Source organism: Papaver somniferum, unplaced genomic scaffold, assembly GCF_003573695.1.
Source record: "Papaver somniferum cultivar HN1 unplaced genomic scaffold, ASM357369v1 unplaced-scaffold_150, whole genome shotgun sequence".
Classification (NCBI taxonomy): Eukaryota; Viridiplantae; Streptophyta; class Magnoliopsida; order Ranunculales; family Papaveraceae; genus Papaver; species Papaver somniferum.
The window spans coordinates 5,087,895-5,099,612 of NW_020624377.1; the positions used below are offsets into that span (position 1 = coordinate 5,087,895).

The 11,718-nt window shown below is 35.9% G+C and overlaps 2 protein-coding genes and 1 long non-coding RNA gene across 4 annotated transcripts; 1 reads left to right on the plus strand and 2 right to left on the minus strand.

The window, feature by feature from the left end:
* The first annotated feature begins 1,264 nt into the window (after positions 1-1,264).
* On the plus strand, positions 1,265-2,599 carry LOC113335973. Its single transcript, XR_003353561.1, has 3 exons — positions 1,265-1,287; positions 2,076-2,264; positions 2,365-2,599. It is a non-coding gene; the product is annotated as an uncharacterized LOC113335973 (long non-coding RNA).
* A 2,618-nt stretch (positions 2,600-5,217) lies between these two features.
* Positions 5,218-6,722, minus strand: LOC113335972 (haloacid dehalogenase-like hydrolase domain-containing protein At4g39970). 2 transcript variants are annotated; one of them, XM_026581974.1, is made up of 6 exons: positions 6,110-6,722; positions 5,980-6,024; positions 5,792-5,842; positions 5,628-5,702; positions 5,479-5,512; positions 5,218-5,383 (listed from the first exon to the last, which is right to left on the minus strand). In XM_026581974.1, the coding sequence occupies exons 1-6, from the start codon at positions 6,635-6,637 to the stop codon at positions 5,379-5,381; spliced, it is 738 nt and encodes a 245-aa protein (XP_026437759.1). In that variant the 5' UTR covers positions 6,638-6,722; the 3' UTR covers positions 5,218-5,378. The 2 variants fall into 2 exon arrangements, with proteins under 2 accessions (XP_026437759.1, XP_026437758.1); XM_026581973.1 differs by having other exon boundaries at positions 5,218-5,268; positions 6,110-6,721.
* Positions 6,723-7,160: 438 nt separating this feature from the next.
* Positions 7,161-8,401, minus strand: LOC113335971 (metalloendoproteinase 2-MMP-like). The gene has a single exon (XM_026581972.1). The coding sequence runs from the start codon at positions 8,338-8,340 to the stop codon at positions 7,384-7,386; it is 957 nt and encodes a 318-aa protein (XP_026437757.1). The 5' UTR covers positions 8,341-8,401; the 3' UTR covers positions 7,161-7,383.
* Positions 8,402-11,718: the final 3,317 nt, after the last annotated feature.

The window sequence follows — 11,718 nt, forward strand, 5'->3', positions numbered from 1 at the left end:
AAAGCGGCCAAATTCACATTTTAACAGGATTTCACTATTACACTTATTATTACGGTCAGATTTTTTTTTTTGAAGCATAATATTTATTAATCTACTAAAGGGAGAATACAAGAGGGTATGCAATACCCAATAGTTCAGAAACAGTTGAATCGGAACGGCCAAAAATTATAAAATCATGACAGTGAAGCAAAATCTGAGTATCAATCTCCGGATTGAAATTGCAGCAAAGATAGATGTGTTGGATGAGGTTGTCGATGGTACGAAGCCTTCGACGAGTACTTTCCACAAGAAAAATTGTACGTTTGATGGACATTGCTGAGTCCATAAGAATTTGGATGTTTTTAAAGTCAGATGATGGATAACAGAAGTATGAGCAAAATTCGACATTTTGCAACTATTATTATATGCCATGCAACTACAAATCGAAGTGATGATGAACGAGAACGGGAATTAACTTAACGTTTGAAAATGTTAATTTAGATTTACTTTTTTATAAATTTTGTGTGGTGGTATAATTTTGAGCATTTTAATATGCTTCACAAAATAATTTAACAGAAAAACATTTATTTTTTAGTTATTATGAAAAATAATTAATAGAATAAAAAATCATACAAAACCTTGGTATTATTATAATATTTTTTTATTATTTATTGCTCATTATTCCATTTTTTATACCCTAGTCAAGCTGCTTAAAAATTAAAGAGACAAGCTCTTGACCTATGACGTGTAAGCCTATATTAAAAAAAGGAAAGGAAAACGTGTAAGCCTATACTAAAAAAAGGAAAGGAAAAAAAAGATAGAAAGATGCGTCTTTTGATGTTTAACAATGTGAGACAGTGAAAGAGTCTTCTCCTCCGTCCAGATCCAGCGGTTCTTCATCATTTCCGGCAATGCTTCAGGAAAAAAAAAATCTCTTCATCCCTATCTCTATCTTAGGTAATTTTTCCGCAATCTGATATCTTGGCAGAAAATTAGGGGTATTCAGAGAAGATTTCGTCTGTAATTTTATAAACATTTCAGCAACGCCGTAGGATGAAAATCCGATGTAACAAGAATATATTCACAAGGAATGGAAGAAGAACATCTAGCGGTAATAATCTCGATTAATTTTTTTCGATTTGAACCATAACAATTTCAATTTAAGCGGAATGAAATCGAAAGAAAATCCTTTTGGGAGGAATTATTCCTGCTTGGTGTTTTGGAATAACTATAAGTTCAACCCTAAAATCAATCCAGAGATGTATCTTTTTGGGGCGATTATCTGGTCAGAGATCAAAAACATCCAAGGTATACCTTTTTTATGATTTTGATTGTAAAATGCATGAGTTTCATATTAGACTCTTTGATTGAATCGTTACAGGATTGTTATAGTATGGTAATAATACAATCTTATGCTGGTTTATTGCTAAATAACTTGTGACTTTTGATTGAAAAGATGCATGGGTTTCAAATCAGATTATCTTTAAATGAATTTAAACTTAGGTTACAGAGGATTGTTATAGATTTGTAATAATCCTATGTTTGTCTCTAGCTTAATAAATTTTAGACTTTTGATTGAAAAGAAGCATGTGGTATTAAGTCCGTGGTCTGAAGATCTGAATTTCATGTATATAGATCTGATTATCATGTATACTGGGTGTTTGTGTGTTTAAAACCTTTGGATCCAAAGAACAAATCAGTTCACTAGACCTATTAGGCTGTTGGTAGAGTAGTTGTTGTTTTGTTGATAAATACGAAAGGGTACTCATCCTCTGAACTTTATGGAACTAGGTCACAGTGATAGAAATGAAACTCAATTGATTATAGTTTCTAGATGCATTGAACGAAAGCTTATGGTTATTTGAATGTGATTGTCATTGTTAGTGTTCTTGATTTCCTATTAGTTGCCTAAGTACAGATTAGCAAGGGTAGCATCTAGTAATGTTCTATGGTGTTTAGTTAACAGATGTGGTTGAGGTATTATTATTATTATTCAGTATTTGAATGCGATAAACTTTGTTCACATCCTGGATTCAAGCAGCATTGTTAGTTAATATAATTATATTTAACTATTTTATTGTGATTTTGCTTGATAGGACTGTTTGCATATTCATTAGGTCTATTGACTGGAGGAAGTACGACCACTCTTTGCTCGACGGAAAGCAGCCCCACATCAAACTGGTCTCCTTATTCTCCTAGATATAGCCCCATGTTGTTTGAATCAAGTCATGATTGGAGAGATTACAAGGTCACAAATTGGATTGGGATATAAGAATTAGAAAGAGGTTACTGATAATTACAAAGAAGATATTTGGAACTCTGTTCAAGTGAGTCCAGTTGGATTTATTTTCCCTAAGCTTATGTTCATTTTTTTTTAAATTGCAGAGTACCTACCAGGTAACTCATATCCATACAAAATATGTTTTGACAAAAGCAAACAGTGCATAGAGAACAGAAAAATCAAACGGCGATTGGTCAATGATGGTACAACTCTGCAAGAAAAGAAAAGGAAGTTGCCTACATTTTATAAGAAAGAAGATTGGGAGAACAACACTTCTGAAAAATTTCAGAAAAAGTCTGAACAAGCAGTGAGAGCAGTCACAAGTGAAGGCTCAGTATACAGGTGGCAAGAAGGTGGCGTGAAATGGTAAATTCTTTATACTATATTGGATTTTCAAGCTATTATTCTTATGTTATTTCAGTTGTTTCATTAATTGGATATCATAAGAAGTTTTTTGTATGCCAAGAATCCTTGTTTATGCTAGTTCCATTGGTTATTGTTCATTCCGTGCATTATTGCTTCTTGCTGAAAGCGTCACTTATTCGTTTCAATTCAATTGAGTGCAATATTAACTGAAGAAACTTAGCTGGTTGGATTATATAAGACGTGATGCTATATAGAATAATTACTTATCTAAGCAGCTAATGAAATTTTAATGAACTTATCTTATCAGTAAACCTCTTCTTAATTATGCCTCATAGATGTTGTCTTTTGATGCAAAATTTTACAAGATTTGATGCATTGTGTTGTCACAGGAAAAGGAAAGCCCCTCTGGTGAGATATATAGTCCAGCGTGTTTCTAGAGACACATAAAGTCACCCCAGATGATAAACCCTCATCTTCTAAATCACTGGTATAAAAACGAAGCTTTGAAAGCACAGTTGGATGCTGAAAGACAAAAAAACAACACTTGAGTACATGATCAGATTTCCAATAGGTCTTATCAGCAGGTGTCTTCTAATAGCTCTAAGTAATGTGTAGTCACATATACTGCTATCATGATTTTTAAACTAACTTGGTCTTGTTTGTTACATATACAGGATATTGGGATGCCAGTAGCACCCTCGTCGTTTGGTCTTCCATCCAACGACTGTTACTCCTTTTTGTTTCCCTAGAAATTCAATTCATCTCCAGACTTAAAACTCACACCTTTTTCATCAATACCTCAAAATTACACAATTTCATACCATCTATAAAAAAAAAAAAATTTCAAACAAAACTATTCATATCAACTCAATCTACCAGAAAAAATCCCATCTCTGTAAATTTCATTTCTAACAAATATGGCATCATCACAACAACGATCACACCAACAAACACAACAACAATCACAACAATAATCACAACAAGAAACACAATAAAATACACTACAATCACAACCAAGAAACACAAGAATTAGTGGTGTCATGTATACGATGGATGAAGACGAGTCACTTTGCAGAAATTATATATTATATACATGGGTGAAATCAATGGTATTTATCAAGAGAAAAAAAAAACTTTTTATGATAATATTTTACAAAAATTTTGTGAAGAAACAGGTTACCCCAATAGACGTGATACCGATGGGTTGTCTCATCGTTTTCACGCAATTTCAGCAGCCGTTAGTGAATATGTAGCTTTTGATCACTCAAATGTGGCACAACGGAAAAAGTAGTGAAGGCGAACCGGATGTGGAACGAAGATGTCAGGAAGAGTGGCAAAGATCCCACAAATTAAGCTTCCAACATGAAACTTGTTTCACCATTTTGAGGGTGAAGGAAGGTAATCAAGTGCCTGCAAGATCACCACATGGTCCAATTTCGCAGGATTTTCAGAATGGAGGGCCTGCTTCCTCACCTGATGGAACTCCAAGTAGTTAGGAACAACACTACACTAATCTAGACGTTAACACCAACGTCAAGAGAAGATGAGGAGGGGATCAGAAAGTTGCAAAAGCATTGAGAGACGCAATCCAATGAGCATTAGAAGGAGGTTCAAGCGAGTTCAACTATGTTGATCACAAGGAATTCGAGATACAGATAGAAGCAGATAGAGCCCGGGACCGTGGCATTGCTATAAATAATCAACAAAAAAGTCGTCTATTGCGAGAACAATACTACAGGGAATGTAAGCTAAACAAGTTACTCTCCTTGAATACTTCAATAATGAATGGACGACAACTTGCTGCATGGACTAAGGGAATGGATGTGGTCGAAGCTCAGCAAGCTGCGGACGAAAAACAACAAGTCGCGGCCGAACAACAACAGGTTCCTAACAAGTCCCCCTCAACAAACTCGCCAGTATGTGAATGTGGAAGACGAAGATGATGCCTCGGAAGAAAACGAAGATGAATACAGTCTTGCTAACTGATTTTAATTCTTGTTTAGTTAAGTTTAATTTAATTGTACTCGTTTATTTAAAATTACTTTTAATATAATTGTCTCAACTTTAATTTTAAGTGTAGTCATTTAAACAAACAACTTTAAATTAAAAAAAATATTGATTAAAATAAACAACAACACTAAATTGAAAATAACAACTATCTCCCTCGCCCTCGCGCATCATCTCTCGCTCCTTTTAAAGTCCAAATGTGCTTAATTAGATCTTGTCTTAGTTGTCCATAGATTCTCCTGTTTTGGAGTCTGTCGCAATAATCCTTTGCGTCAAGTTGTGGCCCACGCGGAAAGGTCGCTGAAAATCCTCATCGGAACAGACACAATCATGATTAAAATAATCATGCATCATCTTTTCGTGGTAAAAATGTCGATCTCGCCACGTCCATCACCAAGAGAGTTGACCGCGGAACTTATATTGCCTATAAGGCTTTCAAGACAAAGAATTACCGAACTTTTTTTTGCTGCAGAGCAAACAACTAACTTAATTCCCTATAACAACGAATACCAATAATCCGAAAAGATGCAAAAAAAAGATACATAACACGGAAACGTATCATACAGCAAATCAAAGTGTCTTACATCAGTCTTGGCCTCATCCATTAATCTCAAAACTCCGGGTCTATGTTCAACCTGGTAATAACAACATAAGCTTTGCGTTCATTTTTTTCAATTGAACTGTGTACTTGTGATAATTAAGCAAACTTAAGGCATTGCGACGTTCATCCATTCTTTTAGGTCCTTTAGCCTTTAGGACAAGTAGAAGCACAAGTCCAGAGTAAACACTTATGTCACAAAAGAGAAAGCATAATTAAAATTATAAAATTAATATCAAAGATGTACCTGCGAGGAAACAGTCGAGACCTTTGAATCGATCCTACAACATGTAAAGAGATAGAACCTACATCAATATTATGTAAAACGTAGAACTAAGGGGTATTTATTCAATTTCCACTAGAATTTCCACCAAGAGAGTTGATCACGGAACTTACATTGCCAATAAGGCTTTCAAGACAAAGAATTACTGAACTTTTTGTTGCTGCAGAGCAAACAGCTAACTTAATTCCCTACAACAACGAATACCAATAAACCGAAAAGATGCAAAACAAGATACATAACACGGAAACGTATCATACAGCAAATCAAAGTGTCTTACAGCAGTCTTGGCCTCATCCATTAATCTCAAAACTCCGGGTCTAGGTTCAACCTGGTGATAACAACATCAGCTTTGCATTCATTTTTTCAATTGAACTGTGTACTGGTTTCAGACTTTCAGTATGTTAGTATCCAGAAATTGATCAATTCAACTTAAAATGCACAAAACACAAATGTACATCTCCTTACAGTTCCTGATTTGATAATTTCTTTGTACCTTTCAGTTTTCCAATCCTACAAGCAAAACTACAATTTCATCAGTGTCATTTACACAAACACCCAGTATGCAAGATAGAAGAACATGAACAGCCATATATACCTGGAGTGTATCAATGAGTTTAGCTTTATCAGAATCATTTTCCGGTGCAGATTCGAAAATTGAACTAGTTGGCCATCCATTCTCTTTAAAATACCATCTCATCTTAGGCTTTCCACCCCCGATTTGATTCTGAAGAACGTCATAAAAATCAGAATCCCAATTGAGTGGCTTAGTATCCGAAGCAGAGCATTTAACATTGAAATGTGCAAATGCATCGTTGTATGCTTGTCTGTGTAAATGTTCAGACTCAAGAATCACACCATCACAGTCAAAAATTAGTGCCTGAAGAGTAGAAGTAGTAGAAGAAGCTGATACAGTAAAGGGTTTCTTAGTAGAAAATCTAGTACTAACAGAGCAGAATCTCTGTATTGGAGACAGAGATTTAGAAGAAGAAATGAAGGTACAAGAAGAAGAAGAAGAGGGGAAGGAAACGGTGAGGAATAAGGATTTGAAACGATGGGAATTACAGGAGGGGATTGGAGGAAGGAGTTGAGAGAGGATTAGGGATGACGAAGAAGATGAAGCCATTTTTATGCGTCTGGAATTCAAAGTCTGAGTTTCTGAAATGATTAGTTTTGGGGATAATAATAATAAATTTGTTTTTGTGTGGCATGGGAGTGATGAAGGTTATCTGAATATTGAACGTTTTGGCGGGATTAGCAACCGAATGAACAACATGTGCAATAATTTGGAGTTCGGCTAGGTAACGGGTGCTAGATTTTACTCGGAGGTACCAAAATATATATAGGACAAAAATAAAAATCTGTTGGGGTGTCCGGCACCCATTAGCAATGTTGTAGGTACAAGTGCTTTAGCTTGTTCTTCCAATTTCTTGTCATTAAATTTTTTGTTGGGGTGTTCATGTTATTGTTCATTGGTTGCAAAACAATTAAAAGCAGATTAAAATCTCTTTATTTATTTTCTCTTATATATCAAGTACAAGCGATATGCCGGTGCTACTGTACTACAGTGGTAAAGTTACTGGGTGATGATATCAGTGGTCTGAGTTCGAAACTCGCTAGCATCAAAATTCTTTACCGATCAAAAAAAATAAAAATCAAGTACAAGCGATGTCAAATTAATTCACGTCCACCATTTATTTCATAAACTCTTTTGTGTTTGGTATAACCAAAACCATTATTATACTTATCTTACCGATAAACTTGTTTTATATCAGTGTCTTTACTACCTTTGTTTCTGCAAAAGGTGTTACTATTACGTTTCTATTTTAGCCTAAGAAATAGAGGTGGTATTATTGAGGGTAATCAGAATAATTATGGGCGGAGACCATACAAGGTGCGTACACCTCGAATATCATTTGCATACAGTTGCCGCTTTAGGGATCCTGGTTGGATGCTTGAGAACATGACTGCATCCCTTTCTGTGCTGTGCCCAAGCCCCAGTAGATGCCCAATTTCATGTAAAGCAACTGATTCCAGGTCATAAGTGCCACTTCCTTGCGCCGGATGAGTGCTCCATTTCTCGTCTGCATCGTAATGAAACCTTCCATCTACTGGTGCAAAAGCATGAGCTAGTACTCCACCACGACCATCAAAGCTGTGCCCGTCACCATGACTACCACGGTGAAAACCAATCACGATATCGGCCTGATGAACAGCTTCAGAAAATGTAAAATGGGACACCTCTGCCCATCTTGCAAAAGCACTTGAACAGACGGCTCTCAAAGTGTTGATGATATTGCTAGTAACTGGGATGGTAGAGCTGAATCGATACGTGAGGTGGGATTTTGAACGTGGCCATCTAGGGTTTCCTCGGAAGAAGGTAAAGTGTGAAACAGTATGGAGAGAGCTCTCTTTCTTATTGCCTGATCTCATGGGAGTTTTTCCGTTGACAATGTCTGGGAATCCACATCTGGGTGCCGTCATCTGTTTCACCGTCTCGGCATCTAAGTTTCCGGTGGCTTTAAGATGATAATTGAGTTGGTAAGTTTTGATTTCTTCTTCTAAAATGTCATCAAATTGGTCAGAATGTTCATACTCAGTATGGTTAACGACATTTGCTGCGTACCCGAACTTTTTGAGATACAGCTTGAGTTCACGCAGGCCTTTAACTGTCTGACCTTTGTGGCATCCTTCCAGATTCTTGAGGAACTCGAATCCTTCGGAACTTTTTGTGGACAGAATTGGGTGTGGAAAAATGGCTAGGAGGAAAATAGAAAGTAAGGATACGATCTGAAAAGGGGATAAAGCCGCAGCTTTGGGGTTTGTCATTATGGCTTCAAAATGGTGAAAGTGTAAAACAAGGAAGAAGAAGGTTTTGATGATGAGGTTCTGTGACAATCTCTACCATATATATATATGTAGGATCCCAACATGGCCTGGAGATGATTTCATAAAAACCAACTGACCCATCGTACATGTTTACCGTCCCGTAGGGGCTTAGAACTTCAACATGGTGCCAAATAGACTAGGTTAACGTCCTTAGGAGTTTAGGACTTCAATATAATGCCAAATAGACTTCATGAAGGACGTCAATCTTGTGGAAAATAAAGCTTTGGTGGACCTGAAAGGAGGGAAAATTAGTACTCCGTGTGGTGGCTCACGCGTTTAGGACTTTAGGACTTCAATATAGTGCCGTATGGACTACTTTAACCGTCCTTCAGGACTTCAATAGAATGCCAAATAGACTTGACGAAGGACTGTTTACCGTCCTTAGGGGTTTAGGACTTCAATATAGTGCCAAATAAAACTTCATGACGGACGTCAATCTTGTGGAGACCTGAGAGGAGGGAAAATGAGTACTCTGTGTGGTGGGCGGTGGCTCACTAAAATGTATTTGCTTCTTTTTTTTCCCATGAAATCTCTACTATGTAATGTAGGTATCATTTTCTATTTTATTTTGATGAAAAGGTTAAAATTTATTAGTACAACAAGTTCAAATTTCGTTTTTACCAAAAACACTCGACAGGATGCATGATTTTCGAATTCTTGACTGCAATTGGATTGACATATGTTGAAGACTTTTGATCCTAACTTCCTTTGCTATGTAATCCTATAAGAGCAGTTCCTATGGGCTCAACAAACTTGAAGTTTGTTGATTTTGTTCCCACTATGGACTCAACAAATTTGTTCATTTTGTTGAGTGAGATGGAACATGTAGTGCACGCGTGATGGAAGGCCGGGCGAGCTTGGCACCAACGCTGGCGCTTGATTCAACAACTCTGGCGCATGATCCAACAACACCGGCGCTTGTCTTTCCATCACCCATTGTTAGTTCAAACACCAGCATTTTTCGTAAACGCGCCACATTTTTTATAAAAGCGCCAACGTCTCCACTAGTCCAGAAAGGGTTCCAAATTACACTTTTAAATGACAGATTAATTATGTGATTGGGATTTTACAGATAAATTCCGTCATATAATATGAAAATAATGGGATACACCATTTAACATAAAAAAAAATACTGTTATTCTAAAACGTCATATTTCTCTAGGCGTGGGATTTAATGATGAATCATACAATTACGGAATACATCCGTGGTATATTTCATCCGTGGGATTTAATGAAAAACTAAAATTTGTATGTGGATTTATGTCATTTTAGTAGATAAAACTAAACTTAAGGTGGGTTGTGTCTTTGATTGCATTGACACCCATCCTACAGACGCCCATTGGGTTTTGGTACCAGTTGATTGCATAATTTACACGATCAAATTCTTATCTTATTTATATAAAATTCAATGGATGACAGCATAAACTACTGTCTATTGGTTTAGTATTGTCTTTGAGCATTTTCTTATCTTTCCCACTGTTGTTCATTTCTCTTTTGGTGATTGATCAAGTCCTTAATGGGACCTTTAGTTTAGGGTATCATGGCTGACTCTGAACCTTCGTTACTTTGGGGTCTTGTTACTCTGGGAGTGATGATGATCGATGGTTTGATTTTTTTTTGTTGCTACGATGCTTCTGTTGCTAACATGCTTTATCTGCAACTGCAAACAACACTCAATTGCAGCATCTCTCAAGACCAACTCTACATTTAATCACTCATATCATCAGCACCAGCCCATAAGCACCACCTTCTCTGTCTCAAGACCCATTAATCAGTTGTACCTGCTACATTTCACAAAAAATTGAGCTTGTACTCTGTATCCTTGCGTTCTAAGTCAGAATCCTTGCATTACGTTGAGTCAGACGTCACTGGTTTTGATTGAGCTGGTTTATGAGTGTGTTAAATTTTTATTTGATTTAATCCTTCACAGTCTTGCAGATTATTGACTAGCATCCTATTGTTTATTTATGTATGTCATTAGGTTTACTTTAAGTGCTTTGAGTTGAACTATTGCTTCATTTTATCGAAGTGTCGTACTGATTATTAATTATGATGTTACAGGAAAATTAGGGGAGGCGTAAGTTCAAGACTAGTAAGCGTCCCAATAATAGCTTGAGATAAAATTTATCAGTACTGTATTTTGAGCGGAATTTTTCATTATTATAAAATTGATAATTTAAAATAATCCTTTAGATATTCAATAATGATAAAAATATGGAGTTTAATCCTTTTTATTTGTTATATTAATTTATTACATTCAAAAAACAAATATATCTATTATAATTGAGAAAGGGATTGTTTATTATAATTACAAAATTTTGATGCAAATCGCAAATCGCCTCAATCCGAAAATTGTCAAATTTTCGACTGAAGTGTCGGGTCTTGGTTATGTAATTATATTTTGGTGCAAATCCTTTCAATTTGAAAGGATGAAGTTCCGGTTTCTTCGGTTTTACTCGAACTCGTTCCGACTCGATCAAATTTTCAGTTGATGTGTCGAGTTTTGATTATGTAGCTAAATTTTGGCGCAAATAGCCTCAATCCGAGAAGATGAAGTTCTATTTTTTCATTTTAATTTGAACTCGTTCCAATTCGGTCAAATTTTCAACTGTATTATTGAGTCTTGATTGTGTAACTATATTTTGACCCAAATCGTCTCAATTCGAAGGAGATGAAGATCCGGTTTCTTCGGTTTTACTCGAACTCTTTCCAACTCGATTAAATTTCCAGTTGAAGTGTTGAGTCTTGATTATGTGACTAAATACGCAAATAGACTCAATCCGAAAGGATGAAGTTCTACTTTTTCAGTTTTACTCGAACTCGTTCCAACTCGATCAAATTGTTAGTTGAACTGTCGAATCTGGGTTATGTAACTAAATTTTGACGCAAATAACCTCAATCTGAAAGGATGAAGTTCTAGTTTTTCCAATTTTAGTCGAATTCGTTCCAACTCGATCAAAATATTAGTTGAAGCGTCGGATCTTGATTATGTAACTAAATTTTGACGCAAATAGACTCAATCATAAAAGGATGAAGTTCTAGTTTTTTCAGTTTTACTCGAACTCGTTCCAACTCGATCAAATTTTCAGTTGAAGTGTCGAGTCTTGATTATGTAACTAAATTTTGACGCAATTAGACTCAATCCTAAAAGGATGAAGTTTTAGTTTTGTCAGTTTTAGTCGAACTCTTTCTAACTCGATCAAATTTTAAGTTGAAGTGTTGAGTCTTGATTATATAACTAAATTTTGACGCAAATTGTCTCAATTCAAAAGGATGAAGTTTCGAACTCGGTCAAATTTTCAATTGAATTGTCGAGTC